We start from the raw sequence: 20,871 nt of genomic DNA, 5'->3' as shown, positions 1-20,871 counted from the left end.
GGAAGTATACTTTTTTTTAAATGACACAAGAAAAATTGTTTTTTCTTTTCTGACTTTTAATCGAAAAATGAATCATTTTTTCTTGTTATTCTATATATGTATTTTATGACAAATATACTAGAATAATATTAATCAATTTACTAACGAGGCAAAATTAATTACAACTCTTTTACTTTGAGATTAAAAAAAACTGTTCTTTTTTTTAATTTTTTATAGAGGAAATATTTTAAAATATCATAAAATAAATGTTAATTTTTTCCATTATTTCGCAATTAATAATAATAATAATAATATAATATGATAATAATAATATAATATGGTAATAATAATACTACAATATCATAAAATATTAATTTAAAATAAAATTAACCTAAAGTAAAAAAAAAATACTCTTCCCGTATTTTATTTTTTCTCCTTTTTTCCATGTTAAGTATATACCAAAAGAGGTATATACGAAAAAAAAGAGGGAAAAAAAATCGCGTCATATTTACATAAATAATCTCGAGTAATAAAACTTGAAGATAACGAGAAAGTTTGTTGGCTCTTAGCATTTTTGTGGTTGAGATTACATCCTGAGAGCCTCTGTTCAGCTTTCGAGGCATCGCATCGCACCATCATCGGGAGAAAAAGAGAGAGAAAGAGAGAAAGAGAGAAAAAAAAAGATTGTTAAAGTTGGCGTAATGTTGAAGAGAGGGTGAAGAGAGGAGTCTGTGCTTTGGTGATGAGGTGAGGTGGTAAGGAGGAAAGGGGAGAGACTGGCAGAGGCCCAAAGGGGTAGTGTGGGGCCCTCTTGATGATGGGCGGAGGGTGGGAGGGGGGAGTAGAAGGGGGCAGGTGCGCGCAGGTGCCGTAGGGCGCGACCGGAAGCCTGAAGCTGCGACCAGAGCCAAACGAACGCGTTACCCGAGAAAAGATCTTTCTAGCAACAGGCATCGGTCCCAGAGAGATCCCTATAGAGATCTCGATTTCATCTCTGTTCTATATACATATATATATATATACTCAATCTTTACTATAGAGATGGCTACAAACGATCTTTTCACCAAACAATTTATTTAGTTTTTCCTTGCATCATTTTATAGCATTAAAAATTATTTAATTATTTTATTAAAGTATTTAAAACTTTTAATTTGATACTGTTAATATTTTCTTATAGCAATGAAATGAAAGACAATTTTTAATAGCGTTTTCAAACGTTTTATTAAAGCAAGCCTTTTACGTAACCTAACCTCAAATTCTATTTTCCAAACTTGTGATTTAATATCATTACTAATCTAGCGTCAAACCGTATGCCTAACATAACCTCAAACCCTGAGTATAGTCGTACCTAACCCAAGCGAACATTAAGCATAACGTATATTAAACTAACCTAACCTCAAACTTTAAGCCTATAACCTTAATCTAACGTTTAGAAAAATTAATCCAATTGACCTATAAAATTGTCCAGCAAAAGAAAAACTATGTAACATGCAAATACGTGCGTATATTTTTCCGTTGGAGAAAACTAATAATTAAATTATTTTAAAATCAAAGATCGCTTATCTTTAAATTAAAGAAATATTTTTCTTTAACCTAAATAATTACTAGTATCGTTTTAAATAATAGAAATTTAAATTAAAATATTCCGAATGTTACCTAACCTATATAAAAGGTATAGAGTTCCAGTTTCTATAGAACCATGAATTTTTTTTTTTTTTTTTTGAAAAAGCAGGGACACTTTTATCCACTTGAGTGTAAAGTTTTGTTGAAAAAAAAGAGAGGAAACAAATATATCAACGTGAGAAAAGTTTTTTTTACATACATATGTGTGTGTGTGTGTAACGGAAGTGTGCAGGCTTTAAATGAAGAATGCTTATTTGAGAATCCCATTGACACTGGATACCTGCGTATACGTCAATTTGTGTAGTAATTGTATTAAATTTCATTAAGTTCCGGAGTCCCCGGAACTGTTTGTGAAACTCTAGCAACGAAGTCAAAAATATCAGATTAGTATACCTATATACATATATATATATGAGGCAAAATTTCTGAAGTGATCCAATTCGAAAAAAAAATTTCTCAGATCGAGGTATAATTTGCATAAAATTTAATACTACGAGTGAGTACTTTACTCGTAAATTATTATTAATTTTTATCAAAAACTAGCAAAATTACACGCGCGCAAGCGCGCGTCCAACTTGAATTGCAATGGTTATTTTAAAATAATAATAATATTAATAATAATAATAATAATAATAATTCTGCATCAGTGGAGTATTAAATTAATAATAGGTATATTTCTAATTTTCACGTTATCATTTATTTATACACAGAAAAAAATGAGTTTGATGTTATATAAATAAATAAATTTAAGTAAAAATTTTAAAATATAAATATTAAAATTTTAGAAATAAATATTTTTGATAAAGTCAATGTTCGATGAATTTTTTATAATCTTTTAAATTACAAAAAATTAATTATGCTAAATATTTTTTTGTATTTTCTATAAATATTTCGTTGCAAATGATAATTTTAAATTTATGTTTTTTTTCAAAAAATTTAATTAACTGATAATTAATAAATATTAAAAAATTATGTAATCAAAAAGAAGTTTAAATTAACTGAAAACTATTAATTATATTTTAAAAAGTATTAAGCAATTAAAAAATATTTAAAAATTTTGAAAAAATAAAACCTAAAAAAAATTTGTAATATTTTAAACTTTAAACTTAAATTAAAAATTAAAATCAAATTGAAAATTTTTTAAAAAAGCAAACTATTTTTATATTGTTTATAGATAAAAAAATATAATAATTTAATAATTAATAATAATAAATTTATGAATAATAATATATAATAAATAATAATGAATGATGAAAAAATAATGAAAGATAAATAATAATTATAAGTTAAAATATTCTAATTATCTGTAATAATCATTATATTTAAAAAAATGTATATATAATATAATAAATTTATAAATAATAATAAAAATTATATTATAATTGAAACTTTTTTTTCTATAAATACCAAGTAGGAAATATACTGGTGCTGCACACAATGAACAATATTTTTTTTACTTTAAACTGTCACTTAGTATATGACTTAATTAATGACGATGAATAAAAATATCCGTCGTGTTAACCATAAAATATTACGAAATCAAGAATTGTCAAAATTTTAGAAAATCAAAAGGAACAAAATACGACTAACTTCAAGTGTGGACAGACGGAATGAATGAATGAATACGGAAATTATTATAGTTAATTGTAGAGGGGGAAGAGGATTAAAATTTTTGTCAAGTGTGAACAGTGAATTTTTTTGAAAAATCAAAACTATTGTATAAAAGGGTGTAAAAAACTATGAGTTTTCAAAATGTTTTTTTCTTCTAGAATGGTGCAAATTTAAAAAAAAAATCAAAAATATTTTTGGTTTTCAAAAAAAACGGTAAATTTTAATTTCAAAAAAGCAGAAAAAACCTTTCGAAAACATGAAGGTCATAATTTTTTACACCCTTACTATACAATAGTTATGATTCTTCAAAAAAATCCAATATGTTTATATTTTTACTATTGGATCACTCCAGAAATTTTGCCCCATATATATATATATATATATATATATATATATATATATATATATATATATATATATATATATATATATTATTTTTAAATTTATATCCGCGCAATACTGCATCGATGTCTTCCTGTCATTTTATTAGAATAAGCAATTTTATTCATTTTACTGAGTCAGTTATTAATTATTTTTCCGAGAATTTCGATCTAAGAATTATTTTTTTTTTTTTAATCTTCGGCTCGACAATATATAATGCTGATTGAATCATGTGAATAAATTGAAAATCTAGAATCTTGTTACACTGCTATTTTAAATTAATAGTCTTATTTCTTTGTTTTAACGAGAATACACTTACTCGTGAGTAATTTGATATGTGTTCATAATTTATATATGATTTATTCTCGAGTATTTTAATAATTTTAACGTGTAAATTTGAAATTACATATATTTGAATTAAGTAAAAAAAAAATTTTTCTCTGGATATTTATTTGAAATAAAATTTTTTTTTCATCTAAATAAAATTCATTGGAAAAATAAAAAAAATAAAATAATTTTTTGTCTGGTTGCAAAAATTTGATCGCTCTATATAAATTTATGAACCGCACTCGTGTGTCCATTATATATTTACTGACACAGGGAAGGGATCTTTTCGATGTAGCTATATAGATAGCCATTAACATCAAGATCAAACTCTCGAGTGAGGATGAGCCCGTGGCGATTAATTCCAAACAGAATAAACTATCAAACGAAGCCTACTAACTGCTTTAGGATCTGCCGATCGTGATATATAAATGACTTCCGTTGATTAGTTTTTTTCTTCAACAGATTTACACGTAAATACAAATAAAATATTAAAAAGAAAGCAAGAAAATCACTAAGTATACATTTATATGGAGAAAAAGCCGTAAGTGACCAAAATCCAAAATGGTGCAAAAAATAAAATGTTAATTTTTGTATGCATTTTTGGGAAAAATTAATGTTTAACCGTAAAAACTTTTAATTATAAAAATTAATTTGTATTAAAATTTTTTAACTAGTTTAAAAAAAATTCTTGAATGAAACGTATTGTAAAATTTTGATTTTTTCCAAAGGAGGAAAAAAAAACATGTTAAAATATTTTTCAATTTAATACAAAGCAATATTATAATTTATTTACTTATTCTTGATTTTCGTAATCAAATTTTTGATACCACTGCAATTTAAAGTGCTTTGCTAAATTTTGCATAATTTGTATTATTATTATTCTTTTCGCCTAACTAGTTACCAAGTTTCATATAAAAAATCTAATAATTTGTATAAAAATAGTATAGATCGAATTTCTATTTCTTTGAATTTTTTATTGAAAGAATTTCTAATTAAATGAATTTTTATTTTAAATAATTTAAATTTCATCGTATTTTTATTTAGCAGAATTTTACGAATTGACTTTTCTTAAATACCAGAAACGTACATAAATTTGATAGAATTACAAAATTTTTATTTCACTCTCATTAGATTCGCATTTGTCAAAACGATTAATTTTTGAAATTCGTACCGAAATCTTTCTGTCAAATAAAAATTGGACATTTTAAAAAAATTTAATAAATTGACAATTCGTGCAAATAAAAATTAGGATAAATGAACATTCGATGAATTATAGAACTTAAAAATTCGGCTGAATCGAAATTTTGTTATATAATAATTCTGCTTTATTAAAATTTGATTAAATTATAGAATTATTTTTAAATGAAAATTCAATTAGATAAACGTTATGTTATATATATATAACTAAAATTTGTCTATTTCAAACAAATTCTTTTTTAGTGTTTAGTGGTGAGAATTATCGACACCAAATTACTTTAATAATGATTTCTTAAGAAATAAATTGATAATACGTGATCAATTATATTACACTTTCTTTAAAAATTGATGATTGATTCAATTTTTCAATCTCCATCCAATCTGTAAAAAAAATAAAATTGTTTATTAATAATTACAATAATGATACAACTTAAAGAATAAAAATAAATAATAATAACAATAAATAAATGAAATAAAAAATGTTTCTTGTTTGTATAGGTAAATTGTATGCAGTTTTTGGCAGAAGACAAGGACGAGTGATAGCAGCTGAAAATGCTTTGGGATTTGGCGGCCAATTTCGTGTTCTTGCAACGTTACCTGTACCGGAAAGCTTTGATCTTGCCACGGAATTAAGGACCCAGACTTCCGGATTGGCGAGCCCTCAACTTGTCTTCAGTCATTGGGAGGTGAGAGCAAACTTTTAAGCTTTCTAATTCTAACAATTCTAAAAGATTACGTACAATAGGAACCATTACTCAAAAGAAGATCCGACGAAGATACATACCTCTATATAATAATCACCGGAAATGACTGACGCGCGATAATGCGCATTATCTTCGAGGCTTAGAAAAAAAGAGAGATAGAGATAGATACAGAGAGAGAGAGAGAGAGAGAGAGAAAAAGAGAAATATCAAATTGTTGTTCTTCCACTTTTCAACCTATAAAAAGCTTTTTTTACTGTTCGTCTGTTTTCTATATCTTTAATTTCCAACTTATCGCAACATAATAATATTGCTTATACTCTAAAAACATACGAGGATACGATTTCTAGTATACTAGATTTCTAGTAAATATGGTCTGAATCCCAGGGTTGAATAATTTTTCTATTTTTCGTCTTCACGTGAAGATTTTTTGAGAATTCTTTAGCTTCTAAATATGCTAAGGGAATTAAATAAATTTCATTGAACTGAAGAAAATTCTCCAAAATTTTTTACCAATGTTTTATAAACTAAAGAAACAAAAATAAACCCTCTTTCTTGGAGAATCATCCACATACAAAGAATTTCGCACACAAATACATAGAATATTTTCCCCATTGTTTTATGTGAATTCGCGGTACGAGAAACTGTTCCGAAAAAAGAGAGTCCATCAAGAGTTGGCAACTTTCTGGAAGCTCCATAGGGGTCCGCCTTCAATATTTTTTTTTTTTTTTGGTTTTTCGAGTGGCGCGCGAGATAACATAGTCGACGCAATGAACCCCTGCCGGGGTCGTATTCTTCGACTCGAGAGTATATATATATATATATGTATGTATATATATAGAGAGAGAGAGCTGTCGAGGGTAACGATTCAGACTACATCAGTTGGGTGTAAGTTTCAAGCTCCTGCAGTGCCATTGTCCTCGTGGACAATACATACAATCAACCGGTGACAGGGACACAATGCTCCTGGTCTGTTGCAGCCTCTGGAGCCTCTTGAGATGCCCAAAAACGCCAAAGATGGACCTGTACCATTCATCTTAACAACCCGCACCCTCGGATCTTATATTGACGCTACAGAATGATACTCTTCACGGAATCGTCAATAAGATTCTTTCTCCTACTACACGCACACACATACACTCTCTCTCTCTCTCTCTCTCGTGAACCATCAATAGATGGTAGAGATCCTTCACGCAACACCTTACTTCACAGCACTCGTTCAATACTGTTTTCCAACATCTCACAATTACCCCGTGACCGGACTCCCTCCGCATTCCTGGAATAGTTTTTCGACCAACATCTTTTCAAATCTCAAGAGCCCGTGGCAGATTTAATTTGGCAAAAAGCTGACTCAGTAAGCACATGCCTTCGAAATACAATTGGATTGGCAATTCATCATCCTCCGAAAGTGTAGAGAAGAGTGGGGGAACACATTTTTGTGATTGATCTTTTGTGCTCTTTTCTTGACTTGTAATTTGACATCTTGAATTTTTTCGAATGAATATTTCTTTTATTTATTTTTTTTTGGAGGGCTTAGTATAATATATAAAAAATTTTGTTGGTAGCGCGCGATTACTAGAGACTAGACTCGTTCAATAAACAAAAATGTTTCTTAGCACAAGCCTAAGTTTTGAGGTTATACACGATATTTTAATAAAATGAAATTTTATCATTTTTATTTAAATACGCGGAAAAAATTGTTTGAAAAATTCACAGAAACTTCTGCGTTATCTACTCAGGCAAAGGTTATAGTGTCTATAAACTATATATAGCTAAATTGGTATACTGATTTCTAACATATAAATAATGACAAATATAACTCACATTGTAATATTTAAACCCATTTTTGTTATACTCTGTTATTCCTTCTTGGTGTCAGAATTAAGATTTCTAAGTTTTTGGCATTTATTATTTAAAATTCATTTTCTAAAAGATATATAAAAAGTAAATATCTTTTAAATTTCATGTAAATTGTAAGAATTAAATTTATTTTTATTTTTGAAGAAAAAACAGTGGTTAATTGATTTATTGTCGTGAACTTAACCTTAAGACTTAAGGCCTAAGCACAATAGAAGAAACGGAAGAATTAGTAAGAGAAGAACAACAATATATGACTATCCTTCTTTAACTCATTCTTCCGTTTACGATTGCGGTTACGTTTCTATTCTGCTCAGGCCTTTAGACTAGTTCAAAAGTCAGAAAATCAACATTTTTGTTTACTGAACTAGTCTAAGTTTTGAGGTTATGCAATTTACATGCAATTTATATGCAATAAAAGATTAATCTACTTTCTGGTTTCCATTGTACCCACTCGACATTTGTCATAATTCTCGCGTCAACTACCACGCCCTGCTCTAGTGAAAATTTAGTGTTTTTATTTTTTAAATTAAAAATTACTATCAAGTTACAAAATTTTCACTAGAACAGGGTGGTGACAATGTAAACCAACTTAATAATGTATTTTAATGTACTTTTACTCCAAACTATCATAAACATAACCTATAAATATTTTGCTTCTATTAGAATTACTTCAAAGCACATCACATATATACACTGAGAAAAAAAGGTTTGAGCTGACAACAAAATATTTCATTTAATATATGTGCAACTAAAATTTTTTGGTTGACACAACTAAACTTTAGTTGACATCAACCAAAGTTTGGTTGAGACTACCAAATTCTTTTTCATTTTCTTATTTAGTCGTCTGAAACAAACTTTGGTTGTTGTCAACTAAAGTTTAGTTGTGTCAACCAAAAAATTTTAGTTGCACATATATTGAATGAAATATTTGGTTGTCAGCTCAAACCTTTTTTCTCAGTGTATAATAATACTATAATACCATAATTTACAATTAAAATTTACTATTTGCATAAAATTAGCAAATAATTAAATGAATAAAATAATTTTATCTTGTCACTTAATAATTAAGATATTTTGTTGTTTAGATTATAAGAAATATCTTAATGAAAACAAAATTGTCGCAAATTTTAAGGAATGCACTTCCTATTATTATATATATACCTTTAAAGTGGTAAATTTTTTTTACAAAATTTTTTTCTGTATATATATATATATATATGTTGAAGGATGCGTTAATTAAAAATACAACAGGTTATTTGAAACTATAGATGTTTCGAGTGAAGTCAGGTATACTGCGCAGCAGGTAGTCTCGAAGTTCACTATTTAATTCTTGTTTTCACCCTCAAAATTGTACGGTTGCTTTTCTGCCCGCCCTCTTAAGCCCCGTAGTCATTCATTAATTTCACGAGAACTGACTGCCATTCTTCCAACTTTTCGTTACAGGTATTCATTTCTCAAGTTTGTGTCTACTTATAATCTATTTCAAATTTCAATATAGACGTACTATATTATAATAATAAAAATAGACGAGTCGAATAACAATTTCAAAATTATTATTCATTTGAAATATTATGTTTTTTTAAATGTATTTTTGGACTTTTGTGTAAAGGAAACTAGTTTAAGTTTAAAATCTAGAATTATTAATTTGCAAAAAAAATATAAGTTTAGCAAATATTTTTTTACTCGTAATGACTCGAAAATTAATTTTTTATTTAAATATAATAAAAGAAATATTTAAAGGCGTAATTTTTGTATTTTCAAACAATTATATTTGCCGCGCGTCAAGTTCAACAGGGTTCGGAATGTAAATTTAATATTTTTACATGGTTTAAGGTACATTCACAATTCCTATCGTCTGAATGCACGAGCCATGTTCAGGAATATAAAATATGTAGTTTACTGCTTGTAAAATACTTCCGAGTTTTTTACGTAAATTACTTACGTTAATTAATTTTGGAATTTTTTTTACAGAGGAACCTGCAAAATGTGACACAATCTCTATAGTGAAATATAAAAGTTGGTTTCTATTGTCCCCACTCCCTAAAGTTCCCACTCGCCATTTGTCATAATTCTCATCAACTACCGCACCCTGCTCTAGCAGCAAAAATTTAGTAACTTTATAGTAACTTTTAATTTTAACAAGAAAGTCACTAAAATTTTACTAGAGCAGGGTGTGGTAGTTGACGAGAATTATGACAAATGGCGAGTGGGGACAATTGAAACCAACCTAAATTTTTACTAGAGCAGGGTGCGGTAGATAAAGATAATTATGACAAATAGTGAGTGAGGACAATGGCAACCTTTCGTCATACAGATTTGACAGTACTATATGTAACACATTCTAAAGAAAAAGACCAAAAAAAATTATAGGTTATGTCATTTTCACTCCGAACTATCATTAACATAACCTATAATTTTTTCCTCCTTAAGTCCCTTTCTGCAGAGCACGTCACATATTTTTCTTAGCTATACGTATTTGATTTAACCAATAAATTTTGTAGGTTATTTTCAATTCCAAAGTATTAACATCAAGATAATTATTGTATATAATAATTGATTAATAAAAATAAAAAACAAATAACACGAGAAATTAAGAAAAAAAAATTTTCTTAAATGTCTCGTGGAGCGGATGAAACTGCGCGTCAAATTGATCAAGATAACAGGAGCTAGTACTGATGGAGAGTCTTCATTCAATCTTATCTGTCGTTTTTTTTTGTTTTTGTTTTTATAGCGTCATCATTGGAAAGGAGAATAAGGGAATAAAAGTAGGACGAAAGAAGACAGATCGCGGTATATGGAGAGAGAGAGAGAGAGAGAGAGAGAGAGAGAGAGAGAGAGAGAGAGAGAGAGAGAGAGAGAGAGAGAGAGAGAGAGAGAGAGAGAGAGAGAGAGAGAGAGAGAGAGAGAGAGAGAGAGAGAGAGAGAGAGAGAGAGAGAGAGAGAGAGAGAGAGAGAGAGAGAGAGAGGAGAGAGAGAGAGAGAGAGAGAGAGAGAGAGAGAGAGAGAGAGAGAGAGAGAGAGAGAGAGAGAGAGAGAGAGAGAGAGAGAGAGAGAGAGAGAGAGAGAGAGAGAGAGAGAGAGAGAGAGAGAGAGAGAGAGAGAGAGAGAGAGAGAGAGAGAGAGAGAGAGAGAGAGAGAGAGAGAGAGAGAGAGAGAGAGAGAGAGAGAGAGAGAGAGAGAGAGAAGGAGGAAAAAAGTCGATATATAGAGAAAGAGAGGAAAGCGCGAAGTGGGGGTAGGAAAAAGATGTAAAAAGAAAAGGACCTCGATGAAGTGGCACTGACAGTGGAGTAGAGACGAGGAGGAACTTCCTGTAAACAAGAATGAGTTAATGAATGAAGAAGCCGAGCGAGAAGACGCGACGATCCAATAGGGGAAAAAAAGCCTTCTTATAAAAGAGAGAGAGAGAGAGAACTGGTCATTCACTGGTCGCGTTGCACGGGCCATCAACGGGCCCCGCACAGTTAAGCGTGGGTTTTGCTGAAGCGTGCGCTCTTCCTGGAGATCTTCCACCAGATCTCCACCAACTGTTTTCTTTTTTTTTATCATCAAATTAACCCGTGTCGCTGCTTCCAGCGCCCGAGGTGCCTCCAAAGATCGTCCCTTACCTCTCTTATCCTTGTGTGTTTCTTGCATCTCTTTGCCCCACCCCTTACCCCCTTCTTCTTCCCCTTTTTCTCGCTCTCTTGGATATCTTGCCTTATCCAGCAGTATCAGTCACGATACAACCTAGAGCTGAGCTCCGTAACATCTTCAATGACACAAAACAAGTGGCGTTTCCATCTTTAACCGGACGTTTCCACACTTTCAACTATACAAACTTGAAGTCGATCTTGATTCAAGTTTTTTTTTTTTTTTTTGTTTTCTTTACTTTTCCGTATCAATCGTTTACCAGCCAGGTGTTATTGCTCTCTTAAGTTTTTGGATATGTTTATAATTTGAGGATGTAAATTTTGAAAAAAATCGTTTTTTTCATCATGACGAATAATTTGAGGTTAGATTGGGCATAAAAGTTTACCTCTGACTGACTCTGAATCAGCAAATTTTTAATTAAAGTTTGAAGTTAAGTCAGACGTAAAGTTCAAGATTCATTATATATAAGGTTTCGAAGATTTATAATTTTAATAATTTTAACAATTTTGACTTTATAGGTACTTTTAATTTTAACAATAGAGTCACTAAAGTTACACTAGATCAGGGTGCGGTAGTTGACGAGAATTAATGGCAAGTGGGGACAATGGAAACCAACCTTTGTACTACGAAGTAAGAATAAGGTGACTTCACATTATAAAGCCAAAATTGTTTCCATTCGCTATAACAGCATTATGGAAAATTCGAATAAGTATATAGAGGTGGGAAAGGAATATTTTGACATAACCCTAAAAAAAACTTAAAAGGGGAACACCAAAAATAAAAAATAATTCAATCCTGGGGTATAACCCCAGACATAACCTCAAAAAACCTTAAAAGGAACACAAAAAATAGAAAAATAATTCAACCGTGGAATTCAAAATATATGTTTATTAAACTTTTTTGGGGTCGCTGAAACTGAATCCGTTGCATCAAGTCAGGATTTTGACATAACCTCAAAAACCTTCACAGGAACACAAAAGCTATAAAGAAGAACGTTTTTTTTAAGATTTTCTGATGTTATGTCAATATGCTGATATTGAGTAAAATTTAGAGCGATGTAAAATTTCAGCGATCCCAAAAACGTATGTATAATAAACTTGGTCTGAATGCCAGGATTGAATTATTTTCCATTTTCTCTGTACCTTTTTAAGGTTTTTTGAGGTTATGTCAAAATCCTAACTTGATGGAATTATATAGACACCGGATTTGGTTTCAGTGACCCCCAAAAAACCTATAAAAAACGTATTATGTATCCCAGGGTCAAATAAGTTTTCATTTTTTCTGGTCCTGGTGAAGATATTTTGAGGTTATATCAAAATCCTGACGTGATGGGGTAAAATGAACACCAGATTCGATTTTCGTGGCAGCAAAAACATTAGGATATAACGAAATGCCTTTTTTAACTAAATTAGATTTTTATAAGATGTATCATAGTAGAGAAATTTTTTAATGACATTTTTGTCTACTACAAATAATTCATAGATGCGATATAACACAAAAGACATTGAAAATTTCATCTTTTTGAAGAATCGTCCATAAACTAAGCTAATTAAACTAAACTTATATTAAGTTGGCAACAATATTTATTTTTATGTTATACACACAATATATTGGGTTGATTTGAAATAGAGTAACGGTCTTTCTTCTCACTCGTTTCTAATGGTCGTGAGATGCGTATAGTTAAGCTTACAGCGAAATACGTGAAGCCACAACTGCTTCGTCGAAAGATTATCACGTATATACTCTCGCGAGAAAAACTTGAGATTTTATACCTCGTACAAACGGTACAGGACACCGATTCAACTTCTTTCGCCAGTGGAAACAAACAAAACAACGGAAGTTTTTATCTCTAAAGGAATGAATCTCTCTCTATATATATATAGTATAATATCTCCGGAATTTCAATATATGAATTTTAAAGAATTATTGGGAAATTTTAGAATTAGATTTCACTTTTATTGAGTCTAATTTTATGCAAATGTTATAACAAAACTAATGGAATAGACTAATAATGAAATTATTTCTAGATAATAGATAATAAATAATAAAATACATAACTAATATATAAATAAGAAATGAAAATTAAAGAAAAGAATATTGATATATACTATACAATAGAAAAACCGATATAAACAAATGTTTATGAATAAATATTGAATCATATTTGGAAAGAAAAAATATGAGCTGCTTTTCAAAGGTACATATAGAAATTGAAGAGGAAGTGATTAGTATTTTTATTTGAATCATTTATACTCAGAAATGGAAATTAAATAGATACAGAGGAAATAGAAATTCTGGGAAAGAGCTATTAAATTTAAATAAAAAGGTTGTTTGGTTTTCTTTAATAGTACTAAATTTTTTGGTATTTCCGTTGATTTTATTCATTAGATCCTTTTTTTTGCTGCTACCGTAATTTAATTTCGCCAGTATATTATTTATATTTCCTGGAAGTCTAATATCATTTGAATATTCTCAATATTTAATCATCGTCGATATAAAAAAAAAAAAATAATAATAATTTCGATTATGACTTGTGGGAGCATTTTTATCTTAAAGAATTTATTTCAAAATAAAAATTAATAATAATAATATTTATAATAATTATAATGATAATAATAATAATAATAATAATAATTTATTCATCGTCCCCCTTTAAACGCGTGTGCTATGCATGACTCCGGATTTCCGAAAGTGAACCGCTTTATAACTTTGAGTTAAATTCAATTAGCTCAGCAAATTTGCCTTTCTACGAACTAATCCGACTTAATTATCTTCGTTAACCTCAAATTCCAAAGAAAATATTATAATCCAAGAGTTTGACTTTAATATAACTAAAAATTGTTACGCCATATTTTTTTACATTAAATTATATATATATGTATGATATATATACATGGCAAGAAAATTAAAAATAAAAAAAAAATTATTTCAGAAGTCATGAAAAATATGTTGAAAAATAATTTTTTATATAATAAATATTAATATTTTAAAAAAAGTCGTAAAATTTAAAAAATAAGTTTATATTAAAATTTGGTGAACGTTATTTGATTCATTACTAAACTTTATTAAATCCGTATTAAATTTATGCAAGTTTTTCTACAGTTTAGAATTTCTTTTATAAAAATTTGAATATTATAGTAATATATTTTTCTCAACTTGTAAAATACTATTATAAAAAAAATAGTTTGAATATAAAAAATCGGGCATAGGCTTATTACTTCAATAAAAACAAATTCTTTTTGATGCCGAGTGGCGTTTTTGAAAATTCAAAATGGCGGATCCAATATGGCGACTAACTTTTATAAAATTAATTAAATTCACTTGAAAATTGCTACTCAGGAGTTTTTGGGGTCGTGGATTACCAATCCGATGAGTTTTCAAAAATTCAAAATGGCAGATCCAATATGGCAGACGAATTTTCAAAATTTACTCAGATTCTTCGCAAATTTGTTAGGGATTTTTGGCGTCGCTGATTACGAATCCGGTGTTAGTTTTCAAAAATTCAAAATTGCGAATGATTTTGTAAAAAAATTATTAGATTAATTTCAAACTTGAAATAAGATGTATATGTATATGTGTTTTACAGGGTTGACACTGTCATCACATTTAACATATAAAGCCCACATTACTTTAGTTTTTTTTTTACTTTAAAAAGTAATTTTTCGTTTTTCCTTTTTTTTAAAACATTTAAAAAAATTTTTTGGGTTTTTAATAATTTTTTTTAAATTAACCTTTTTATAAGATAACTAATAGGCAAACGTTATTCCATCAGCAGCACTTGAGAACCGTTTGATTAATAAATTCTTTTCATTTAGCACAGTGAATGAGAGGGGCTGTTTTGGATTTGTGGAACTGGAGGAGCTGAATCAAATCTTGCCTTTAATGACCTTTTGACTTGTAGAATAAAATAGAAATGGTGTCAAAATATTCCTATCCCACCTCTGCTTATTCGAATTTTCCAGAATGCTGTTATAGCAAATGGGGACAATTTTAGCTTTAATGTGAAGTCACCTTATTCTTACTTCGTCGTACAAAGGTTGGTTGTTACCATTATCCCCACTCGCCATTAGTCATAATTCTTGTCAACTACCGCACCCTGGTCTTGAGAAAATTTAGTGAGTTTATTGTTAAAAGTAAAAGTTACTAAATTTTCACTAGAGCAGGGTGCGTTAGTTGACGTGAATTATGACAAATGGAGAGTGGGGACAACACAGAAAATTAAAAGGCATTAAAATAAGCTGCAACGCTTATTATTTTAATCCATTTTTGCTTATTTTAATACCAAAATGGATTAAAATAAGCAAAATTGGATTAAAATAATAAGCGTTGCAGCTTATTTTAATGCCTTTTAATTTTCTGTGAATGGATACCACCAGAACCCCGAAATATTTCCAAAAAAAATACGTACTTTTCGCAAAAGAGTTTTGTAAAAAATAAAATTTATTTATTTAAAAATGAAAATATAAATTAAAAAAACGATATTAATGAAAAATTAATTTGATAAACCAATAATACAAAAAAATAAATTAGTCACACATTCTCCTATACTGGGGTCTTTTCATTCTAAGATTGATTACTCAAATCCTGAGAAGTGATTAAAAGTAATTTTTTTTTTTCTTTTCTTTTTTTTTTGCCTTTTCCTTTTGACATAATAAGTGGATAGTGCGATGAGTTTCTGAAAATGGTACGGTAGAATGATCTTGTGGCTAATAATGATTATAAATATATAGAGAAAAAGTGAGCTCTTGGAAGAGCAGGAAGCTGAATTTGATGGAGGAAGATGAAAAAAAGGAAAGGAGAAGAAGAAGGAGACGAAGAGCGACAGCAATCCTGAAAATCGTCAGAGTAAAATTAAAGGACGTGGAGGCCCTCCTACTTTTTTTTGAATAACTGGAGCGCATTGAGAAGGCAAACATAACAGGTTGCTCTCTGGTGATCTCTCCGCAACGCTACGCATCACTTGATGTGTGCTTGGTTCATCGTGGTTTTCGTATATATGTATATATATATATACATATCCCAACAACATTTATATACCATAAGAGTGCCTCGGCCCCTAAGCACTACGAAAACAAATCTGACTGAAACAAAAACTCTTGGCTACCATCTGCTCGCGCCGTGGGACGACGTTTAAAAAATTTGGTCCAAACATTGAGGATCACAGCATCGCTACTCGGGTGCCTATTTCTTTACAGTTGGATTCCCCAGAGCCAGGTGTCCGCATCTTATAAATTTCAATACGTGAGGACGGCGAGGGGGTTAGGGAGAGAGGGGTGAAGGTAAAAAACCTGCAGGAAGAAGGCCAGGAGAGAAGGGAGACGAGAGAGTGGTAACGAGGAGAGAAGGGTACAGAGAGAGAAAGAGAGAGAAGCGAGGGACAGAGATAGAAATTGAGAGAAAGAGAGAGGCCAGGTACCACCTTATACAAAAAGATAAAAAGGACCCAAAGAGGCACGGTGACAGGGCTGCGATGAAGAAAGAAGGGGGGGAAAGACGAAAAGAGAGTCTTGAAGATCGGAGAAGGGGCCTAATTCGGAGTGCTACCGGCTTACGCAAGACGTCAGGTTGAACAAGTTTTGTCCACCAAGGAGCCGGTCTCTTTTATTCTCAAGTAGCGTGAGTGAAAACACTTTTGGAACGACTGCGCGTGGTCGTACATTTGCGTTTTAAAGAGTTGCCGTTTAATGAGAACCTCCTTCGCATTCCTTCCATGAAAATAAAAGAGCGACCTGCAATTATATTCTTCTTTGACGTCGTCCAAAAATCTCCATACTTTAAAAGCTAAACAATATTATTCTTTTCTTTCTTTTTCTTTTTACAAAGCGCTATTTTTACTCGCTGTAGAATTAAAAAGAGACATTTTACTCCCTAGAGTTACAACAACAAGTAAAATATAAACTTAACACTTTATTTAAACAAAATAAATGCTAAATTACCTCCACTAGTTTCAAAGTAATGATTAAAAAGGGGGTAATTTTAAATTTAAAAAAAAAAAAAGGTTGGCACTTTTCGAAAGAGCAGGAAAAAAACCTTTTAGAAACATATAGGTCAAAATTGTCCTCATCCTATGAGGCCGTTTTCACCATGTGGATAAATTTAATCTTCCGAGAGATTAAGGGGGAAAAGTTACTATAAAGTTACTAAATTTTCACAAGAGCAGGGTGCGGTAGTTGACGAGAATTATGACAAATAATAATTTTGTTTTGTTACTAGAAAAGTAGTAGCCGAATGTAGATTATTATTAAGCAGTTAAGCTCATTGTTATTCATCATTAATATTAAACAACCTTTTTTCTTTCTTCACTGCGATAACTTAATTTATCTCCTTTCAAAATTGAAATGCACCATGTCAGGATAATCTGGAAAAAATTAATTATTAACTTTAATTACTAATCAATAAGTTTTCTTTTTTTTTAAATTTAATTACTGTAATATTTAATAGTTTACCATGCGTACAATATTGTACAATTTGTCGTAATTCTAGTCAACTACTGCACCCTGCTCTATACTAAAAATTTAGTAACTTTATTGTTAAAATAAAAAGTTACTATAAAGTTACTAAATTTTTACTAGAGCAGGGTGCAGTAGTTGACTAGAATTACGACAAATTAATGGCGAGTAGGGATTTTGGCAAGCAGGGACAATGGAAACCAACCTATTGGATCACATTAGAAAATTTGACCCATATATAAGTTTAAAAGTACTTTTTAGAAATTAAATTAGTTAATTAAACTAAAAAATTTTATTTTCGATTTTTTTTTAAATTGGATTTCATTGCTTTTTGGTTCCAGATTATTGAACAAGATCCATTCTGGGTTCCATCGACAGAGGAGGAATACAAGCATTTCGGCGAAAAATCTGATTGTGGAAATCGAGCAAAAAAATACATTGACGCAGTTCGTCGTCGAAAGGGACTTCCAGTTGATTCTCAACTCGTCATGCACGCTGAGAAACAACGCACTCTTAAGAAAAATAAATGAAATGGCATAAATAATTAACAGAGGTATAAATCTAATGAATTTGTTCTCTATCACGTGTATAATAAGCTTGCAGAAAACTTGATGAAAAAAAATTACAGATAAATTGGTTATATATTGTACATTAGAAAAATAAAAAGAAATAAAATTTTTTGTAGAAAAATCTGTATTAAATTTAATATTTTTTTAAGCTATGCACATAATCCAGTATTAAAATTTAATATTACATTTTACATTTAGTTTTATATTAAATTTTATGTAATTTTAATGTATAAATTAAATTTAATATAAAGTTTATTGAATTTAATACAGATTTTTCTGGAAATTTTTCTTAAATTTGCCATTATAATAGTATAATAAATATGTGCCTAAAGTTCTAAACGTTTAAAATGAACGAAAAATTTGTTTACTGCTTTTTTAAAAATTTTATTATATAAAATATTTCATTTTGTATACAAAAATAAATTATTATTTTTATTTTTCATTTCTTTAGTAATTTTTAAAATAATTTTTAAACCAAAAAAAAAATGATTTCATTCATCTGAACGTTCAGAACATCAGGCACATTAATAAATTAAATTTTTTTGTTTTAATACCTATTGTAAGAAAGAATCAGATAATTAATCGGAGATAAAATTAGTTCAACTTCAATTTTAATCAAAATTACAATTTTTTTTTTTGACAATAGGAAACAATTTCGGTAACAACCTAAAATTTGATTTAAAAAAATGTCTCTTATTTTTACTATGAAAACCTGTTGAATTAAGCATTATTTATTTTATTTTTATTTGAAAATACGAAAATATGTAGTTGAACTAACTTTTGTTTTGACTGTTTGTCCTATTCTTTCTGAATAATTAAAAGATTTTATTGCGAAAATAGAAATTAATGAAAAGAATAATTAAATTAATTAAAAATATATAATTAATATTCGTCATTAATTTCTACGTGAAACTATATTACACTGAAAATAAAATTATTTGATTCAAATACAATTTATTTAATTCAAATAAAAATTATTTGGTTCAAATAAATATTTATTTGATAATAGTCGCAAGTAATCGAGTATTTGAATCAAATAAATTTTTTTTTCAGTGTATATTTCATTTTATGTTAAATATTCATATTGTTAAAAATATGTAATTAATTAATGGCTTAAATTTCTTAAAAAAAAGAAATGGGACAAACAAAACTTAGTCCAACTCTGTATTTTCTTTTTTTCAAGTCGAAAATCAAATCATAATTAAAAACTATTCTAGTAAAAGTGTAAACAATTTTATTTTCGCCATTTTGGACTATTAAAAATTAGAATTGAAAAAAAATTAAAAATTTCTGAGATAAAAAAACAATAAAATTTGTAGTTTATGTTACTGTAATATTTTTTCCTAATATCAGAAATTTTTAATTTTTATTCAATAGAAATTTTTTATAATGCAAAGTATCAAAAAAAAAATATTCACAATTTCACTTAAAATAATTTTTTTATTAGAATTTATTAGAATTTTATTAGAAAAGAAAAATAATTGCGTGATTAAAACAAAAAACATAATTCTGTACAGTTCCAATTTACCAAAATAGTATGTAATAGTTAAATTTTTCCTGTGTAACAGAAATCATAATTGATAATTGAAAAGAAAAACGCAAAAAGTTATTTTATTCAACGAAGGATATAACTTATTCTGTATTTTATAATGTTTTTTTTTTAATAGTCATTATTATATTTTATTCGTTTCTGAAAAAAATGTGTGTGCTATTAAATTTTTAATGTATTTCTTTAATTTAAACAAAACGATATTTAATTTTAACTACTGATGAAAAAAATGGTTTTATATAGGATATTGATCTCTGTTTTGTACACAATGTAAAAATAAAAGTTTTTTAAAATCATCAAAACTACTGTTTTCTACTTCTTATAAAATCGATAAATTTTATATAATATAATAATAATAATAATAATAATAATAATAATAATAAACGACACAAAATAATAATAATAATAATAATTTACTTAATAATTTATAAACACAAAAATATAGTATTTAGTTTAAAGAAAATCAGAAACTCCTGTAGAAATTGAAGGTTAAGTTTGACAAATATTTTTAGTAAAGAAATTTTCTTACCTTTTTCTCAGGTATTTTGTTTGCACGTCGAAACAATTTCTTTATGTAACTGAGATGACATATTCAATTATCTTGTTTCACTACTATAATCACTTTCGATAATTAATTTTTTAATTAAAATTTTAAAAATAAAAAAAAAATTAATTCTTTTCACAAACTGTTATAATATCGTTTCGCGCTAAGTACAACAGCGTTCGGAAGATAGCGAAGATGAACATAATAATAAAGTAGAAGATCTGAAATGTAAAACGTTTAGAAACAACGTTCGAAGTGTGACACAATTTTTGTTGGACACCAGGGTTGAGACTTGGAAATATATAAATATACGTAAGTTACGCTTAAAAAAAAGTTGTAGAAGTACCATTAAATATTACTTTCTTATTCTGAACCCTGCTTTGTGTTGGCGGGCAACAAACAAACTGTCATCGGTTCGAAAATGTAATTTCGTTTATTTTTTTAGTAT

The 20,871-nt window shown here is 28.7% G+C and overlaps 1 protein-coding gene across 1 annotated transcript in view; it reads left to right on the top strand.

Annotated features, from left to right (window-relative positions):
* LOC127281648 (elongation factor-like GTPase 1) overlaps nucleotides 1-18,530 on the top strand; it is a 215,576-nt gene extending 197,046 nt beyond the window's left edge. Inside the window, exons 4-5 of the mRNA XM_051305464.1 lie at nucleotides 5,617-5,804; nucleotides 18,103-18,530. Of these exons, the coding sequence (XP_051161421.1) occupies nucleotides 5,617-5,804; nucleotides 18,103-18,291 (377 nt within the window). The 3' untranslated portion in view covers nucleotides 18,292-18,530. The remainder of the gene's footprint in view (nucleotides 1-5,616; nucleotides 5,805-18,102) is intronic.
* The last annotated feature ends 2,341 nt before the right edge of the window (nucleotides 18,531-20,871 follow it).

Source organism: Leptopilina boulardi, unplaced genomic scaffold (genome assembly GCF_019393585.1).
Source record: "Leptopilina boulardi isolate dan_hultmark-lab unplaced genomic scaffold, ZJU_Lbou_2.1 LbouV2_273, whole genome shotgun sequence".
Classification (NCBI taxonomy): domain Eukaryota; kingdom Metazoa; phylum Arthropoda; class Insecta; order Hymenoptera; family Figitidae; genus Leptopilina; species Leptopilina boulardi.
Note: the sequence above shows the minus strand (reverse complement) of the source record. Positions and strands in the feature narration are given on the sequence as shown.